Source organism: Equus asinus, chromosome 24 (assembly GCF_041296235.1).
Source record: "Equus asinus isolate D_3611 breed Donkey chromosome 24, EquAss-T2T_v2, whole genome shotgun sequence".
NCBI classification, from domain to species: Eukaryota; Metazoa; Chordata; class Mammalia; order Perissodactyla; family Equidae; genus Equus; species Equus asinus.
In genome coordinates this window covers 27,921,551-27,941,952 of record NC_091813.1, presented here as the reverse complement: position 1 = coordinate 27,941,952, position 20,402 = coordinate 27,921,551, and the positions used below count along the sequence as shown (strand labels likewise).

Sequence of the window (20,402 nt, the reverse complement as noted above, 5' to 3'; positions counted from 1 at the left end):
GCTGGTCACTCAAGGCCTAGTTGTCAGGGTGGGTTTGCTTCTCCTCTTTTTCTGTTTAAAGTTTCCCAGGAGATTTTAAAGTGCAGCCAGTAGAGAACCATGGCTGGCTTAGTTCTCAGAAATGAAAGATCTGCCCACACTCTAAATTCTTCGTTTCTCGTGAAAGGCGCAGGGCTTGGTGGTGGAATGCTCACTGCACACAGAGTTGGCTGTCTCAAAGTTACTGGCCTCGTCGGAATCATTAAAAAGGTGTTCAATAAATGAGTGAAATAAAAGAGATATGATGGTTCTAGAAATACATGGTATCAACATTTACTTTGGCAGTAAGAAAATACCAATTATGCTGAAAAGCATTTAGATCAAGAAAATGAGAAACCATGGGTGTGAATAGACAAATTATGGTGCATCCATACAATAAAAAGGAATAAAAGGATGCAATAAAAAGGAATGAACTCATCATACACATAACAACATGGAGGAATCTCAAAAACATTATGCTAAATGAAAGAAGTCAGACACAAAAGGCTACATACTATATGATGCCATTTAGATGACATTCTGGGAAAGGCTACCATTCCGTGGTGGTCAGGGGCCAGGAGTGGGTGGGCGTAGGATTGCCACCAAAGGGCACAGAGGAACTTTTTGGGGTGATGGAAACATTTTATATCTTGATTGTGGTGGTGGTGGTTACACAACTGTATACATTTATCAAAACTCCTAGAACAGTAGAGCTAAGAAGGACGAACTTTACTATATATGAATTATGCCTCAAAACCTGACGTTACAAAGATGTGACCTGGGTAGATATATGTAGCAGGCACTTCTCCCCTCCTAAGTAATGAGTACTGATGTCCCAGACAGGGGCTCCAGGACCTTGCTTATACAGTGGAATATTATTCAGCTTTAAAAAAAGAGAGAAATCCTGTCATTTGCAACAACATGGATGAACCTAGAGGGCATTAAGCCAAGTGAAATAAGCCAGACAAGAAAGACAAACATTGTATGGTATCACTTACATGTGGAAACTTGAAAAAAAAAAACAGTCAAACTCATAGGACAGAGTAGAAAGTGGCTGCCAGGGGCTAGGATGTGGGGAAATAGGGAGAGGTTGGTAAAAGGACAGACACTTTCAGTTATATGAATAAGGTCTAAGGATCTAATGTACAACATGGGGACTATAGTTGATAACACTGCATAGTATCATTGAAATTTGCTGAGAGTAGAACTTAAACGTTCTCACAAAAAAAGGAAATACGTGAGATGATGGTATTAATTAACCAATGGGGGAGATCCTTTCACAATATATGCATACATCAGATTATCCCACTGTATAGTTTATATATCTTACAATTTTATTTGTCAATTATACCTCAATAAAGCTGAAAAAAAAAAAGACAGACCTCTCTAGAGGCTTCCCAGAGGCTGCAGCTGGAGCAGAGCACAGAAGCCCTCTTCTGGGATGGCACCTCACTGTGCTTCCCCAGCCTCTGCTGCTGCATCTGCAGGGAGGACCTGTGGCTTTCCACAGCACCCCTGGGGCCTGCACGGGACAGGCGGCAGTGTGGCAGAGCAGACAGACCCAGGCTAGTTTACGGCCCTAAGTGTGTCACAAACGCATCATGTGTCTTGGTCAAGACTCTCCTGGTTCCCAGCTTAGGCCTCCCTCTCATTAAGTGGGAGCCACCTACTCCTCAGCTGGTATAAACTCACCACTCATGTTCCAGACATGTGCCACTGAGGAAATGGAGCAGCCACCAGCCTGCCAGGCATTACTGGAGATGTTACGATGCACGGATGCTTCTTTCCCTCAAGCTTTTGACCCGTGAGGGAACCGTGAGAAACATTTAGCCATTAAATGACAGCGGGTGCCAACAGAGCGCAGCAGGAACCAGCCCAACAGCCTTTGGGGAGGGAGAGGCCCTGCCCTGGGGCTGGGTTGGAGGTCCACAGGCAGAACCAAGGAGCAGGCTACCTCTAAGGCAGTGGGCAAGCGGAGGCAACAGTGAGCCCACCCGGATGGCGCAGGAGGCACATGCCGGGAAAGGCACAGGGCAGAGGCTCCAGACGCAGGCTGAGGCCCCAGACAGCTTCAGCGGCAGGTTTCTGAGCAGAGGAGGAGCAGGATGGAGAAGGGACTAGGCACGCCCGTCCATCGCCTGTGAGGCTTCTGAAATTCTCCAGGGACGCATTAATAATGAGCATGGCAGGAGAGGGACACATGCGAGAGAGAAGACGTGATGAGTGACCCGGAGGGGAGAAGAAATGCTACTGGCCTATGAGGACAGGGCTGGCTTGCTAACTACGCTCTAATTAACCAGTGGAAAGCAGTGAGAGCCGGGGAGTCCAAAGGGAGTCCCAGCCACTCCAGGAGGTGCTCTCGCTCGCCACAGAGCTGATGTTCCCTAAGGAGTTTCAAGCTTTCTTTTCCCTTGAGCTCTGCTCTGCTCAGTGAGAAGAGGCTCCCGCAGGGAAGGAAGCACAGCCACCCTCACCTGTGAAGGAGGAGCTCTAGCACCTTCTGGGCCTCACCTTGTTCTTGGCAAGCACGTTGGCCCCTGCCTTAACAAGCAGCTTGGCTGACTGGCTGAAACCGTGCCAGGACGCTTCGTGCAGGGCCGTATTCCCATCCTGAGGAGTGCACACAGGGAGAGAAAGCTATTACCAAGACCTAACATCCCACTGTAACCCAAGCATCAGTGTGTATTCTTAGGCCACACCGCAGCGCCTTTCTCAACTGGGGTTTCCTTTCTCAACTGGGGTTTCTCGTCTGAACCACAGAACCCAGAATATGACTTGAGTAGCCAGTTTCTCCATTCTCCCAGATACGGTACAACCAGTACTGTTCTAGATTCAAGATGTACAACGGGTGCCTTACAGTGTTAGAGCTAAGGCTTTCTGGGAATCCCGGTTGAGAAAAGCTCCAGGGCCATGCACAGCTCACATTTAACAGAAAGCACCGTGAGACATCATGATGTCCATTCCTTCCCACCTCCACCGTGCCCTGGGGCCTGCTCTTCTCTGCTCCCAGACCGAGAGAGAACCCTGCAAAGGTTGGGCAAAAGAAGAGCCCATCTCACAAGTTCCAGGGGCCAAGGGCCAGAGAGTAGATCCCCTCCTCCTTTTTCTTCCCCAAATTTAATCTCACTCAGCTTCATCCAAAAGCCTTGGGCCCCAAACAAATGAGCAGACGCCGAAAAAACAGTGATTTGTAAATAAAGTAAACAGGTGTCCTCAATATATTGGTGGCTTTTAAATAAAAATCAACCATTAACAAACATAGCTTGTATTTGCTTAACTTACGATAAAAAAAGAGATATTAAGTGCAATGAATTGAGTGTGGTGGGGCCGGGAGGGCCGGGGTTATGTGAGGGAGAAGCACGGAAAGGAGAGGTGGAGATACCCCCATGCTGCTCCAGGCCAGGGCACAGGGCCGTCAGCTGGGGCCGTGCAGGGGCATTCTCCAGTCATGTCCAGGCTCGGGCTCAGACTTTTATTCAGCCACACCAAGAGACAGGCCTCATGCTGCTGACCCACAAGGGGAAGTCTAGGTCTCAAAGGTCATGGGACCAAAGGCCAGGGAGTGGGGTGCACTGGGAAGGGTGGTGGTGACATGTGGCCCGGCCAGTGGGACTGACTGCACGAAGCAGGAAGCAAAAGGAAAAGTGACGGGAAGGAGGCGCAGGGTGAGGGGGCATCGGGGTGCTGGTAATGATCTGATTCCTGATCTGGGTGCTCACACAGATACGCTCAGGTAGTGAAAACTCACTGAGCCGCATGCTTGCTGTTCGTGCCCTTTTCTGCAGGTATATGACACTTTAATGAAAAGTTGTTTAAAAAAGTAAAGAGACTGAATGTACTTAATTGCAAACTTCCATGTTTTGAGATTGACAATTTAAAAACAATGGATTAATGTATATCATTGGGATTTCTTAAAGAACTATTGTGCTTATTTTTTTTCCAATATAGTTTAAATAAGTTAATACACTCACTTATCTAAAAAAAAAGGGAGAGAGAGAGTCTGGGGCACATGCCTTCCCCATCCAGGCCTCCACAGGTCATTACTTCTACAGGTTTTTTTCTTTACCATTGATATTTAGGCAGTTGGCCACTGCTGCCACAGAACAGGGAAAGGATTTTAAAAAATACAGTTTGCTGGGATCTCAGATACTTTCAAAGGAAATACGGGCTGATTTCATCGTGTTAAATCATGAGTGATAAGACTCAGGAATGACAGCATCTTAAACACTCAACAGTTCCCAGAGCGGGTCCTCAGGCTGACACGCCCACTTCACCTTGTCCTGTCGGTCCAGGGCACAGCCCTCCTGGATGAGCGCCGCGATGACCTCCGTGTTCCCCACCACCGTGGCCCGGTGCAAGGCGGTCTGATCCCCCTGCAGAGTGAGGTAGAGGCAGGAACAGCAGTCAGATCTCCCTACCTGCCCCATTCACTCACTCCACTCTGAAACAAGGACACCTCCTGACCCACAGGGAGCAGACTGGTCACCAGGGGCGAGGCGGGCTTTTTGGTCTAGTTAGTAGACAGTGCATGCTGAGCAGAGCAACTGTGTTCACCAACTGACTGGGAACCTTAAGCCAACCTCAGAAGCACCCTTGGCTGCAAAGCTGACCTCAGAATCAGGGTCAGGCCCTCACCCGCCACCCCAGGGGATGGCAGTGTTCAGCGGGACTGGGACTGTCACATCTGTGAAGAGCACGTCTGAAAGCTGGACTGTGTGTGCTGTGCAATTAAACCAGCAATGCCCGGAATCTTTACTCCCCATTGCGTCGTCCAGCCCCTGCTTTCAGAGGATCGCTCTCCAGCTGTGTCAGTCAGCAGCGCTCATGATTCGACGACGGGTGTATAATTTGCTGATTGACGTGTACTGGCCAAGAGCAGTGTAGGGTTCACACTGTGTCTCCAGGGACTGCCAGCTATCACTGCATATCTCTAAGAAGCCCCTTCTGATATTTCATGACAACATCCTCACTGATTTATGCTGCATTTGATCCTTTCTCTGTGATCAGACTCCTGGGATTGCTGACCTCTTTTCCCATCAGGGCGCCAAAGGGAACTTGACTCTTTCCCCTAATTGCAGCTGTGAGGAGGACTAAAGGCTCCTAGAGGTCAGATGGTCAAGACTGTGACGAGGGTTCTGAAGTCTCTAAGAGCACACTTTATCTCTGACACGTGCTCTGGAAGTCAAGTTGAGACAAATCAAGTCCAGCCTGTGGTCCACGCTCGATGGGGAGATGGGTGAACAGTGTGGGACATGGGGGTCAGGAGATTCGAGTCGTGCACAGCCTTTGGGGACACCTGTCACCTCGCTGGGCCTCAGGGTCTTCGCCTGTGAAAGGAGGGGTGCATGATCCGCAAGCTCTCCCTTCCCTTCTTGGGCTCTATGATTTGGTTGGTAAGAGTTTTGCATAAACAAAGTTTCCTGGCGGAACACCAGAGGGGCCAAGGACACTCTGGGGTACCCCTGGACCTCAGTCCAAGAGAGGAAAGAGAGATTATTATGAGAGAGAAAACCTGGAGCCTTTTCAAAGAGGGAGGCGCTGCTATCTATAAATACCCTTAATGAAATGCTGAGTCTACTTACTAAACTCCCTGGAATCCATAACAAACAACAATGCACATTAAAGGCAGTTAGTCGAAAACACAGTTCTGGGGATGGATGGTGGTGATGGCTGCAGAACAATGTAAATGTACTTAATGCCACTGAACTGTACGGTTAAAATGGCAAATTTCATGTTTTATGCATTTTATCGCAATAAAAAAAGCACTTAACATTATTGAAAACTCTAATTCACTTTCTTAAAATTAAAAATCTTCCCTTAAAAATCCACGCAGGGAAGTGATTTTTATTTGCCTCCTTATATTTTTTAATACTTTCCGATTTTTTATGTTTAATACATAATTTTTAGCATCAGGAAAAACTGCTATTTCTTAAAAGTCTAAGCTGTAGCACTCTACCAGTAATGGAACCGTCCATGTCTCAGAATCTTTTCTCACTGTTCATTAGTAGAATTTAAGGGATTTCTGCAGTGATGGCTCAGGACGTCCTGGCCCGTGACCATGATTTCATCCACTGTCTGCAGCATTTCTAGCACCAGCCCTCCCCTCGGCATCCTGGGCTATTATTCTCAGTAAAAAATTACATTTAGACTTGGTTTCCTTCTCATCCACCTTCCCAGACCCTTTATTCAAAGAAGACCCTCAGGTGCCATGCAGTCAAAAGAAGAACGTGGCCACTGGATCAGTGGCTGCAGGAGGTGTGCTGAGCGCCACACGTCCATTTCAAACATCTTAGGAAGTATTTCCAGATTAGTACACTTAACGCCCAAACAAGCAATCATATGAGAGACTGTCCAAGTCTTAACTTCTCAAAACTTCTGTAAGAATTTCTACGACTGTCCATTTCCCTATCAGAATGATGATGGGTTTTCCCAAAATGGACCTCAAATGCAATTCATTACTACTGACCTGATGAGAAAGATGGCGCTCTGTTCTCAGCACGAAGGGCGAGACAGCAGCTCACTCCTTCAGGGTAAACCCTGACTTGGTCAGATTGCTAACAGTTCAAAGCCTTTTAATGTTCCCACACACTGCCTGCACTCCAACTAGCACTCCATGGACCAATCAGAACAAGCTTTCTACATAACGAAACTTAACCGTCCCATCCATGCTGTGCAGAGAGTGAGCAACAAGCCCGAACACACGGGTCACGTCAGCCGCTCCCATGTCCAAGCCATCGCACAGACGGCCTCTGCTGGTTAGGGCCCAGTCCAACCCAGACTCGCTTTAGGTCAAACGCTTTATCGTGTTTCACAGGCTGCCACTAAATCATGCTTTGAGGCAGCTTGGGAGACAGAATATCACGATTATTTAGTACGTGCTTTCGGCATGAATCTACTGTACTTATGCCCCTCGAGACAACTCTCCCTTGTGAAACTCGAGCTGGATGAAGAAGCTAAATCTAACATCTACTTCAGCCCTGAGGAGTCCATTTCCAGATGGATCATCAAGACTCACTGAGCTCTAAGGACCTGCCTGATGCTGGTGAGAATACAAACTGTCCCCCGCCAACGGGCACAGGTGTCTCCTGCGGTTCCCCTTTCCCTGCAGAGACCTTGTAGCTGCACTGTGTGTTTCCAGGCCACAGCTCCCCGTCCATCTTTCCTCCCCTCGCTCAGGGCCTGGGTCCTTGCCTCATCAGTAGGATAAACACTGCTGGGAAGGCCCAAGCCAGCCTTCCCCCGCCATATGCTGCCCTTTGGCTGGGCCACGAGCTTCACTGACACTAGATGGGTGGTTCTGGAGACTGAATGGGACACTTTACCTGGTGTATAAGAACCAGCCACCCTTAAGTTACCAAGATGAGAAGTGAAGGCTCTGAGAGACATGAAATACTTAAGCAAAGGGCGCCTCGGGCTGTCTGCCTCAGAGCCACTCTTCCCCAGAAGATGGCACAAATAATGGGACACCTGAGACCCTCAAATGACACGTGGTCAATTACCTGTGAATCAACTTTGCCTCCTATAAAACTAAAATTTACTGTTAAAATATGACACAGAAAAACAAAATGTGTCCTCAATACATACTTATTAACAGACCCAAGAAGCAACTTTGACATAATCCTTATTTCTATATGATCTAAATTAACCATGAAATTCTCAACTTTGGGGGGGAAAAAAGCGCTGGGAAAAGTAAAGTACTCTCAACAGCATTTACTCAGTGAATATTTGCTGACCCTCTACTATGCTCCAAGTGCCATGGCATCTAATTCTCTCATTTTATTGATTAAAAACCCCAAGGCCCAGCACAGTTCAGTGCCCACTCTAGGATAACCAGCTAGTTCAGGGGAGCGTGGTTGGGCCAGAATTCAAATTGTCAAGGCTCTTTGCACTCAATCCAAGCTGTTTCCAACCTGTGACATCAATTCACCTTAGGACAGGCCTCATAAAAGATCAGGTGCCTCTGTGGGGTCGGGGCAGCCTCTTTATGGCATCATCAAGCTAAGAGCTTTAGCACGGTGCCTTGGCCACTATAGGTACCCAAGAAGTATTTGTTGAATGATTTACTACAAAGAAGCAGAAGGAAAAATGCTGCCGCTGGAAACTTGAAGAGCCAGCAACCTCGCCGTTGGGCACTTTGATGTGGAACATGCTGACCGTCTGCAAAGTGCATAAACTGCCAGCTCTCAATTTTTCTAAGAGATCAGTGTTTCTTACTTTGGGATTTTAAGAAGTCTGAAATTTCTGAGGTGTAATTCTTTGTTCTGAAATACTTGTAGTTTTCTCTCCTACATGATGAAAAAGAGTGAGCACATGTGGGCAGATTCCAAAGCTAAGCTCACGGAAGAAACCCCAGGCATGCAAAGGTGCAATGTGCTCCTCTTCAGGAGGACTCCCTCCCAGGTGGCACAGGCAGACACGCTGCAAGGAAGCTCAAGACAGGGTGGGTGTGCAAAGCAAGCTGCTGACCTCTTTTTCTCTCTCTGATCTTCTGGGGCTCTTCCTAGCCTTTCTTCTCGGGTGTTTCTGATCTTTCTCCTCCTTCATGCCTTTTTCTGTGGCCACAGGGTCCTGGACTATTTCAGAGGTGAGGGTTGTATGATTGCTCACTGACCAATCAGAGATGGCATTGGAGCTCCAACGGTTGTTGACAGGACTGGCAGGAAGCAAGAAGGAATTTGCTCCTGGAGTTGCATATTCTAAAGAACTGGTTTCCACAGGTTCAAATTCATAATAATCCCACTCCAGGCCACTGGAGGTCATTCTTCAACTAATCCTCAGTCTTTACCATGACATAACAAACAATATCTGCAGAATATGAAGTCAGGAGTAAATTCTTCATCACATTAACATTCTCTATTTTTATCCATCATCCAAGACAGGTAACTTCTGAAATGGGTTTTTCCAGTAATTAATCTCCCAGCTTCTTCAAAGAACACCCATAAAGAGTTTTCTCCTCAAATTCTTGCATAAGTTTCAAGGCTGATCGTCAACAAGCATGGTAAATACACAGAAGACAGATACGAACCATATTCTGGCAGGTGCATTACTTCAGAACTAGCGAAGGTCAATTCCACCTTCTCCATTCCCAACTGTTTTTACACTGTTTTGGCACTGTGTTTTTATTTTGTGTTGTTTTGAATTAACTTATCTGGGAGAAGCAATGTGCGCATTGCCTGTTTAGGGCAGAGAAGATGCAAGAAAATAACTCCAATAAATGAAAGAGGGTGTTCCTGCCTAAAAGTGGAGCTGGCTTTCCTTCTGCTGCCATGTTTCACCCTGGTGACCTGTGAGAACTTCTGCCTATTTTACTCCCAACCTTGTCTGATAAAACGGCAGCAGGTCTAGGAAGTTCGCACGGCCTTTGCTGCATAAGAACACTGTGATACTCGGAGCTCAGGGCCTGAGGCAGGAGTACTGGGTTGGGATGGGGTAGCAGGCCTGCCATCGCAGCCTTGCCACCGTGGCAAGCAAGGGCTTTAATTATGCAAAGAGAAGACCAGATGCATCCCAACATGTTTGCACCAGCAACTCAATGCCCCACCTTTTCTGTGGTCAGAATCTCTTCTCTCTCCCTGTATTTTTGCTCCTGTCATCTAAGGATATGATATAATCATGAATGTTATGATGGCTACAATGCAGGAAAACAAAAAGTATTATGACCCAAGGTAGAAATCAACAGCTTAAAGCTAAATCAGCATCTTTTCAAAATAACATCCTTGATGACCCAACAGCTTCCAAATATAACCAGAGGTTTATGAGTGACACTGGACAGCCTTCTGCCCACGCATAAAACAATGACATTTTTAGTTATTTCTTTGCAAATGCCGTCCTTCTCACTTGTGTTTGCCAAGTTTTAGGACATTACACAGAGACCCAAAGAAACTAAAGCACTTCGGTAACCCAAAGCCTACACACCCGAGGGTCTGAAATTTGACAACGCTCTGTAACTAGTTATTAAAGGTAAATCTGGAAGAGGTTATGATAAATGCAAATGCTCCAAGATTCCGTGTTCCTCACAAAAGTTCTTATTTCTTAGAGTCCTACCACACAAATTAGAATTAGAAACAGCTTCTGAAAATAGTTTCCAATTATGGGACTGTTTCCTAATAGCTCGCTGGAGGACAAGTGACATAATCCTGTCTACATCCCCTTCTTAGAGAATCCACCTTTTCCCAAGACCCAATGGGGCCGCCCTGTGCACGATGGGACCCACCCAGCCACTGCCGATTGACCCAGGAATGGATTCTCGACCCCAGAGGAGCCAGTCGGAGTCTCTCTCTAGATAATTTGAAGGAAGAGAGTCAGAGACTGAATAATGAGTCTGAATAATGGCTTGGTACCAGAGTGAACTCTGTCTGGATGTCTCCTTTTTCTTGGATTCCATGAGATCAGTGTCCTTTTTCTCCTATGAATAGGTCCTTTTTAACTAAATGTACATTGGCTAAGAAAAATCAAGACAAGAAAAGGAAAAAATTAAGTTTTTAGCCCCACCTTTTCTCCAATGGTAAGCTTGGTCCCTGACACACATTTCCAGCAGGACTTGCCCACACTCACTCGTGTGTGTGGTGTGTGCATGATGTACTCCTTGATACTGAGACAGGACACAGGAAAAATGCCCTTCAAGATTCTGCACTTGAATAACATTAGAATAGGAAATGAACCATGATGGGAAAACTACCCCCTACTCCCAAATTCTAACTTACTACAGAGAATGGGTCCCAGAGCAGGTGTTCAGGAGGACGCGCTTCCTACGACGGCTACTACCCTCACACCTCATAGTGGGTTACATGTTATACTGTGGATTTCCAGGCAGACAAGCTCCCCTCCCATAGAATGATGGATTCTACTCACATCATCCTGGACATCGAGGTCACAACCAGCCTTCAGCAAGATCTGGACCACAGAGAGATGGCCCTTATTGGCAGCAAGATGCAGGGGGGTCCGGCCATGCTGTTAATACAAAGCAAACACTGATTTTAGAACAAGACATCAAAACCACTCCCCTGGACGGGGGAGGGGGCCTAGACCAAGTTTTGCACAGTGGTGCTCGCCGCTCCCCTTTGGTTTGGCAAGAAATTCTCATGGATTTACCCAAATTCAAGTTTGTCTCAATTAACCTTGGCTATTGACATTGTAAAAAATGAACAAGATATGCTTAAAATGTGAAGATTTCCTTTAATGCATAATTTCTACTCCCCACTCATCAAACTAGCAAGTAGAAAAAAGAGGGGTTTCATGTCATCTCATTTTCCCACTGGTGCTAATACTCAGGGATGACGAAGTGGGCACAGTGAATCTGATGGGGCAAGACATGGGAGAACAGCAAAAGGTCAAGCTAATCCACCCTAGAAGAATCTGGTTAGCAATTACTGAAAATTAAAAGTGCTGGCCAAACTGATCAGAAAAGGTTCTCCCTCTTCTTAAAAACAAATGTTATGGGGCTGGCCCGGTGACGCAGTGGTTAAGTTTGCGTGCTCCACTTCGGCAGTCCGGGATTCACAGGTTTGGATCCCAGGTGCGGACCTAGCACCACTCGTCAAGCCATGCTGTAGTGGCATCCCACATAAAAAAACAGAGGAAGACTGCACAGATGTTAGCTCAGCAACAATCTTCCTCACACACACAAAACAAACCAAATTTTATAATTAAAAAATATTTCAGCCATTCAAAAATATACATAATATTTTAAAATGTACATACCCACCAATCATTTTAAGAAAACACTAGAGAAATCACAGCCGTTCCTGGTGAACCCCTCCCAGATCTCATTTCCTCTCCGACCCCAGAGGTCACCACTCTTAAATTTGGTATTCAGCATTTCTTTGCCTTTTTATTATACTTTACTATGTTCGTAGCCATAAACAATATATAAACATTGTTTTGCTTGTTTTCAAAGCTTACATAAATGGTATTAAACTGTACAATATAGTTTGGCAATGTTTTTGGTCCAATATTATATTTTTGAGATTTTTTTTCATATTGTTGCATGTAGTTTCAGTTCATTTATTCATTATTCACCCATTCCCCTAGTGCTGGGCATCCAGGCTGTTCCCAGTGGTTTGCAGAACACATTTGTGTGCACATCTCCTTGTGCATCTGAGAAGGCTTCTTAGCCCTGCTGTCGGGTCAGAGACAACCTTCCTCTCAAATGCCCCTAAGCATGTGGGCTCCTGAGGTATGACACTGAGGGTGACACCCAGAATAATTCTCTTCAGAGTAAATCAGCTTCTATCCAGAGAACTGACCTTACAAAACTCTGAATTTTCCAAATTCTAAAGGAGACATGATGTTTCCTTTGCTTTTTCAACCTCAGGTTCACTGTGGAGAAACATTTCCACCCTCTGCTCCACCATCATTTCACCAGGGCCCCCCCATGCTGAAACCCACCCCCGAGGAATAGGGGTGTGTTTCTTAACATCTAGATAAAACTTCCCAAAGACCTTTACTGATATTCTAGCAGGAGAAACCAGTTTGGGATCTCAATAAAGTGCCAGCGCACCATGGGCAACTAATCGTGGAGGAAAACAGAGATAGCAGACGATAAAGGATCTCAATTTCTATCCATGAAATGCAATCAAAGCACTAGAACGAATCTGGAAAGAAAGAGGTCAGAGCTCACTTTAAAATTAGAATTCTTAATTAAGAAAAAAGCTACTCCCGAGAAAGCGGGCTATAAAAAGCCTTCATAAAAAGGCGAGGTCTGAGATGAGATGAAGGAGTGACCTTGCCTGGCTGCCAATTGTGATCGGGACATGCTACTTAACCTTGATTCTTTAAATGAAACATCCGCAGTTGATCAGACGGAGCAAAATAACCGGGTTCCACTCACTGGGCCTGGTCCCAGGCTCCATCTGTCATCAGGCGTCCTTGTCAAGGACAAAGGATAAGTGCTTCTCAAAGTCGCTGAGGTATTCTGAAACACGGGGAAGTTTGTCACGCTTGTGAGGAGAAGGATGTGTGTGCTGTGAGCAAGGCTGACAGGACGGTGGGACACACGTGTTTCTGAGCAACTGGAAAATACAGACCATGATGGGGAGACGTTGCCCGGAGACAGAGAGTCTGGAAAGAGGCCACAGGCCAAGAAGTCACCGAGCGTGCCAGGTCAGGGGAGCCCCGGGGAACATCCTCGTCAGCAACCAGATATTGCTGGTTGGAAGCTGAGGCCCAAGGGGACAAAAGAGTTTGCCCAAGGGAACAAATAATTAGCAGGCAGGAGAAGGAAGTCCACAGAGACGTCCCTGTGTGCCTGCTGCGGTGCTGCTGTGGTTCCTGCCAGGTCACGTCTGCGAGGGCGCTTTAGAAACTAGACATTACCAACAAGAGGGCCCTGGACTGGAGGCACCTGCCCATCCGACGTTAGCAGAGAAGCCCCTCTGTGGAGAAAGGAGAGGCCAGAGGCGCTGGACTCAGACAAGCCCACTCCAAATCCCAGCTCTGACTATAACACCCGTGTGATTTCGTGCCCCACACGCCTCAGTGTTGTCTCAACTGTAAAACAGGAAGAGCTGCCTCTACTTACCCCACGGGCTTGAAATAGGATTGACGAGGTAACATCTGCCACCTAACACGGGTCTCCTTTCCCTCCAACTGTCCTCAGCCCTCCCCCATGAAGACACCCCAACTGCTCCCTCTCCTTGACACCCCGCACCTTTGTCTGAGCAAAGGCCAGTGAGTTGTCTTCAATGGCAAACAGACCTGGGCGAAGAGCTGGATCTTGGACCAGGCGGGTGGCCAGATGGGCCCGAGCTGGAGGGCTGCGGTTCCCACCAGCCAGTCCCGGCCCGCTCGCCCACTTCCATGTTTGTAATACAGTCCAAGGTTCTCTATCTGCATGGCTCTGCTGGAAGGGCCTTCTTTACCGGAAACACCCTTCCCCAAACCGTGCCTTCTCCGCGTCTCCAGGCAGCAGCGTTGCCAGCCTCGTGTTCTCCACTCCCACAGCACTTCGTCCCCTGCTCAGGAAATCACTAAATTCTGTTTTGAGTGTCACCCTGGGTGCTGGCTTCTCCTTCCAACTAGGCGGTGACCTCCCTGAGGGCAGGACTATGCCTCCGTGAACGATGAACGAGTTGACTCTGGGGTGGTGTGGGGGCCACGTCAGAGACGTCGCCGTGTGCCTCAACCACAGGGCAGGCTGGGGCTACCAGGGACGTGGGAGCAAATTCCACAGTTCCAGCCTTGACCTCAGAGAAACGAAGAGCCTGGGATGGTGCAGACTGCAGACTCTGGGACGTCTCCGCTCCTCAGAGGACGTGCAGACATCCTGAGGGCGTCACGAGCATTTGCGCAGCTGCAACAGTGACACCGGGGCTTCTCTGAGGGGGTCAGTGTCCCCCTTAGACGTCTGGCTCCTCTTCTGGCTCTGGTAAAACTACAGCAGTAGCAAAGGCAGTAGTAGCCAGTTTCCCAGTGAACCTGAAGCTGTCAACTCCTGCCCCCTGGGCTTTCCTAACATAAGACCGACCCTCTTACATACACACACACACACACCACTCACCAAAGAAGCAGAAATGTACCTGGTTTTCCAGAACATTCTGTAGTGAAAAGCAACACACATTTCCCTTGAACCAACCAGGGAGAGGCAGAGACTCAGAGCCCGTTCACTTCCAGGGTACTGAACAGCAAAGGGCCTTGAGTTGTTGCCTGGCAACAATCAGAAAAGTGGCCTTGCTGTCAACAACTCTGGGGCTCTGGTCTGGGGTAGTGCTTTGTTCCGGCAGGTTGAGCCCTGTGGGTCCCGACTTCCAGGAGCAGTGCTGCATGGGAACATCAGAGGGAGTCTCCTTCCGCAGGCGACCCATAAATTACGCTCACAGGTGATCATAAGGATGCACAGAATAAACGGTCCCTGCGACTCCTTTTGGAGAGGCCAACTCCCAGCTGGAAGGGGCGGGGCTCCGTCAGGAAACATTCCAGAGGGAGGATTCCTGTTCAGATAAAGATCTCCTCCCAGTGAGGATGGCAAGGGAGCCCAGCCACAGGTAACCAGCTTAAAATACACCTGGAGAGGAAGTGGAGGTGTTTTGTTCCTGGCGCAGGTCAGATGCGGTGCGCAACCCTTCTCACCACACAATGCGGGCAGCCAGAGGTGTTTACATTGGAGAGACGTCCCTAGGAAGGGGCAGAGCCCCAGGGAGGGGCAGCGGGGGTCATTTGAGAACCACGGCCCACAGAAACAAGCCTGGAAGGACTCCCCTCCCACAGACTCCATGGGGCCACAGCCCTGGTCACTCATTACTCCAGCCAGGGCCCAGACACTGGGTCACAGCTCTTCCCTCCTGCTTAGGGATCTTGGATCCTCCTTAGTAAAGGGCAGGGCTTTCAGACCAACAATGTCTGCCCCGTGGGTACCTGTCTCATGAATGACGAGCTTGAGACGCCTCAGTGGGCCTGAGAAGTGAGAAGGCAATACCTAAAAATATGGAACCATTATGCTCACACCCTAAACTACTACAGTGTTATATGGCAGTTACACCTCAATGCTGAAAAGGGAGGAAGAAGGGTGCTGGTGCTTAGCCATCCCGGGAACATCTTTGTTCATCAATACTTTTCCGGCCAGAGTCACACAGACACTTGGGGGCAGAAGACAAAGGAACAAAAAGGCGAGAAACTCTGAAGTGGGGGTGGGGAGGATATAGGAACTGAGACTGTTGGCTCAGAAATAACACAATGCAGCCATCTTAACTCGGGGCTGTTACAAGGAGGGCAGATGCATGCTGTGACCCACACAAGGGGAGCAGTTTGTCGGGAAGATCTTAGGTTAGATTAGTGTAATCATTTCAAAATGACAACGCCTCCTTTCCTCAGGAGATCATGAGGAACACAACAGATCAGGGTTGTGCCATCTTTCTTGAGGCAACTACTATCTGTCTATACTAGCCGTAGAGTTAAGAGGCAGCAGGCAAGAAAGAAGTAACAGTAGTAAAATAGGAGTGACACTTGAAAGGGTCTTTGAGAGTTTAATTTGGATGAGAATAGTGAGGCTAAAAGGCTCAATGATTTCTCAAATGTTATTTGTGGCAGGACTGCGTATCACTGGAATCCTGGCCACTCAGCCCCTCATTGAGGTTTTAAGTGGTAGAAGACCCCCGCCAAGGTTCTTAGGTGCCCCAGGGTCCTCTTATCATGATAGACAGTATTCCCTGAGAGCCTCAACTATCTGGAATGGTATAGATTTGGGTCAAAAACTTTAAAGTCCTTCTCAAGCTTATGATTCAATGAAGACAAAGTTATGAAGATATTCAGAAGAAAATGGGCAAAGAAAAAGTAGAGTAAGAAAATAAAACTTTACATTTAAAAACCGTTTATAGGGCCAGCCCCATGGCCGAGTGGTTAAGTTCTCGTGCTCTGCTTCAGCAGCCCAGGGTTTCGCCAGTTTGAACCCTGGGTGTGGACATGGCACCACTCATCAAACCATGCAGAGGCGGCATCCCACATGCCACAACTAGAAAGGCCCACAACTAAAAGATACACAACTATGTACCAGGGGGCTTTGGGAAGAAAAAAGGAAAAATAAAATCTTTAAAAAAAAAAAGAATAAAGGGTTTTTTAAAAAAAACATTTATAGTTTTAAAAGCCTTCAGAGTTTTCTTTTCTTGTTGGAAATGTGTTTTTGTCACTACCCAAGGGGAGTCGTCTGCTCCCCTCAAGACATGGCAATAGTCAGGAAACAAGGTGGTAGGAGAGAAAGGAGTTTATTACAGCTTGCTAGCAAAAGGGAAGATGGCCCACTCACGTTGGAAAGAACCATCTCCCAGAACAAAGACTACAGGCCAGTTATATATGGAGCTATTCTCCAGGTGGGGGAGGCAGCTGGTCTCTGGGTGGGGCAGACATCCAGTGCCAGTTCCCGACAGTCCTTTGTTTTCACTGGATCTGCATCAGAAAATGGAGCAAAACCCTATACCTTGATCTTTCAGTTGTCATTGATGATGGCTATCAGCATAGGCTCCCTGCCTGGGGGTCATCACATTCCAAAGGAAGTCAAAAGAACAAAGCTTTCATCTTTAAGCAGCTGTGAGGAGCCACAAAATCTACAGAGTATGTCTGGGCTAGTCATTCAGAGGTCATTCAAAGTTACAATATGGTTTCCTTTCTACAATATGGCTTCCCTTATGTCAACCTCGTGTTGAGCTGGTATCATTCTGACCACTTGGATGAGTGACATATCACATCTTAATTAGACTATAGGTGACAATAAGCAGTGAGGGAGTAAATTCCTTGGATGACAAAAATCAGAATCCAAGACAATCTCAGATTGGAAGAATAGGCTAATTTTAACCAGACAAAATGTAACAGGGTAGATATAAAATTCCTGCACTGAGGGTCAACAATCCAATCATACACAGACAGGCAGGGTACTGGTATCGTTCTGCACAGTAACAATCCCCTCTTTTAAAAGGGTGAGTTTCCTGTGCCAAAAAGCTTTGACAAATATAAACGGCAAACAATAGGATACATTGGAGTATATGAGGAAGCCATTTGGTGTAAACCTAATTTGGCCTGACTTTGTTTTTCCAAAAGGGCCTGACATGGCCACTGAGCATGCATTGTATATCTGCTTTAAACATTTACTATGGCAAGAACAAATGCCCTTAAGATAAAGGTGCAACTTCCCCCGACATTGGCATTTCTTTAAGGATAAGCATCTTTCCTTAGGCTAGGAACTGATTGCTGTGCTTACCTTTGACCACCCAGCTCACCTGTGACCACCCAGCTTGAGACAACAGACCTACCAACCTGCTGTGTCCATCGAGACAGCAGACCTACCTGCTGTGTCCATCAATCGCTGTACCAACAGAGCAGTCTCTCAACTATTGTAAAAGGACATTTCAATCATATGTGAAACATCCTCTTTTGGGGTATATAACCACTCTGTACACCCCACTTCTTTGGTGCCCTTTCTTCCTTCTGGAAGAAAGGCCCTGGGCCATGGTCCTCACATTTTAGCTCAGAATAAACTCACCCCAAATTTTCACTTATAGACTGGTTATGGATTATTTTTGTCGACAGCTTCACAACGTGTCTCTGAGTCTTACTTTGGGGAGGGCCTAATGATCATACATAATTTGGAGACGTGATTTGAAATGTGCATCGTTAGGAATCAACTATTCAAATATAATGGCTTAATTAATAAGAGAATTCCTTTTGAGGTGATTCAGAAACTGCCTAGGTTGGGCTTGCTTCTAGAAAGGATCACCAGCAACAACCAGAATACTTCAAGTAACTTAGTTGGCTGTTAAGGATTCCATTGGTCCCTACAGTACACCTGTTCCTAAGTGAGATGGCATAAGTTAATGGTACCCACGTTCCTCACAGGAAGCTGCTTAGACTACATTTTCACTGGGTTGATACATGGACAGAGCAAAGCGTGGTAGTCCAACGCATGATGAACTATGGTTCGGAGATAAGAACTGTCCTCTCTTATTTTCTGGTTTTTATTAGGAATCACTGCCTTTTCAGCAACTGTTAATACAATCATGTATTTTTTTCCTTTAATTTGTTGGTGTAAAGAATTATGGAACCATCCTTGCATTCCTGGAACAAACTCCACTTGGTCACATTGCATTGTTCTTCTGGTAAGTGCTGTATTCTATTAAGTAATGTTATTAAGATTTTTCATATCTATACTCATAGATCTATAGTTCTATAGTCCTATAGTTCTTGTTCTATCTTTCTCTCTCTCTCATTTATAATCACCTGGTTTGGGTATTAAGGTTGTGCTAGTTGTACAAAACAAATCCAGCTTTATATTTTGTTCTGTGCTTTACAACAGTTTAATAACATTGGAATTTTTTTTTTGGTTAAAATATAGAACAGAGCTGTGAAACTGTTTGGCCCTAATGCTTTTTTTTTTTTTGGTGAGGAAGATTCACTCTGAGTTAACATCTATTGCCAATCCTCCTCTTTTTTTTTTTTTGCCTGAACAAGATTAGCCCTAAGCTCACATTTGTGCCAATCTCCCGCCACTTTATACGTGAGTTGCCACCACAGCATGGCTCAATGAGTGGTGTAGGTCCGTGCCCAGGATCCAAAACTTTGAACCCAAGCCACAAAAGCAGAGTGTGACAGACCTAACCACCACACCACGGGGCCAGCCCCACTAGTGCTTTTTTAAAGGTTGCATCTTTAATCACATTTCCAATCTTTTCTATGGTAATTCAACTATTTAAGTTTTCTGCTGCTTCTTCACAATTTTTTTGTGATTTTCTTTTATTGTGGTAAAGTATACAAAAGAGAAAAATTACCATTTTAGCCATTTTTTAAGCACATAATTCAGTGCCATTAAGTACATTCACGATTCCAGCACCACTATCCAATTCCAGAACAACTTCATCATCCCAAACAGAAACTGTATCCATTAAACAGTAACTCCCATTCCCTTCTTCCCAGCCTCTGCTAACCTCTATTCTACTTTTTGTCTCTATGAATTTGCCTTTTCTAGGTACCTCAGATAAGTGGAATCATAGAATATTCATCCTTTTGTGTCTGGCTTATTTCACTCAGCATAATGTTTTCAAGGTTCATCCATGTTGTAGCTTGTGTCAGAATTTCCTTTCCTATCAAGGCTGAATAATATTCCATTTTATGGACATACCACATATTGTTTATCCCTTCATCTGCTGATGGACTCATGCTGTGCTTCCACCTTTTGGTTATTGTGAAGAATGCTGTATGAACACGAGTGTACAAATACCTGTTCAGGTCCCTGCTTTCACTTCTTTTGGAGTGCAATTGCTGAGTCATACAGTAGTTGCATATTTAGTTTTAAGAGAAACCACCAAGCTGTTTTCTAGAGTGGCTATAATGCTTTACATTCCCACCAGCAATGTACGAGAGATGCACTTTCTCCAAATCCCTGCCAGCATTTGGTGTTGTCACTGTTTATTTTAGCTACTCTGATAGATGCAGTGATATCTGCTTGTGGTTTTAATTTGCATTTACCTAATGGCTAACGATACTGACTATCTTTTCATTTTCTTATTTGCCGTCTATATATCCTTTGTGGTGAAATGTCTCTTCACATCTTTCACCCATTTTCTAATAAGATTATTGTTGATTATTTTACTGTTGAATTTTGATAACTCTTCATACATTCTAGATATGAATCCTTTGTCAAATATTGGTCTGTAAATATTTTCTCCCAGAGTCTGTTGGTTGTCTTTTCATCTTGTTAACAGAGTTGTTCACAGAACAAAAGTTTTTAATTTTGGTGAGATTCAAATTATCAATTTTTCCTTTTACGTATCGTGTTTTAGATGGCAAGTCTAAGAACTCTGCCTAGTTTTAGATCCTGAAGATTTTCTCTTATGATTTTTTTCTACAAGTTTTATCATCTTATATTTAAGGCCATGACCCAGTTTGGGTTAATTTTTGTACGCAGC

The 20,402-nt window shown here is 46.0% G+C and overlaps 1 protein-coding gene across 17 annotated transcripts in view; it reads right to left on the bottom strand.

The window, feature by feature from the left end:
* ANKRD6 (ankyrin repeat domain 6) overlaps positions 1–20,402 on the bottom strand; it is a 173,562-nt gene that overhangs the window by 22,294 nt on the left and 130,866 nt on the right. For 6 of the 17 annotated variants that reach the window (XM_014832518.3, XM_070496792.1, XM_014832516.3 and 3 more), the window contains 3 exons: positions 10,870–10,968; positions 4,293–4,391; positions 2,530–2,628 (listed from right to left, as the gene is read on the bottom strand). In XM_014832518.3, the coding sequence (XP_014688004.2) occupies positions 2,530–2,628; positions 4,293–4,391; positions 10,870–10,968 (297 nt within the window). Of the gene's footprint in view, positions 1–2,529; positions 2,629–4,292; positions 4,392–8,484; positions 8,824–10,869; positions 10,969–14,515; positions 14,567–20,402 lie in introns of those variants that run through there. The other 11 variants (XM_014832513.3, XM_014832514.3, XM_014832519.3 and 8 more) reach the window with 5 other exon arrangements.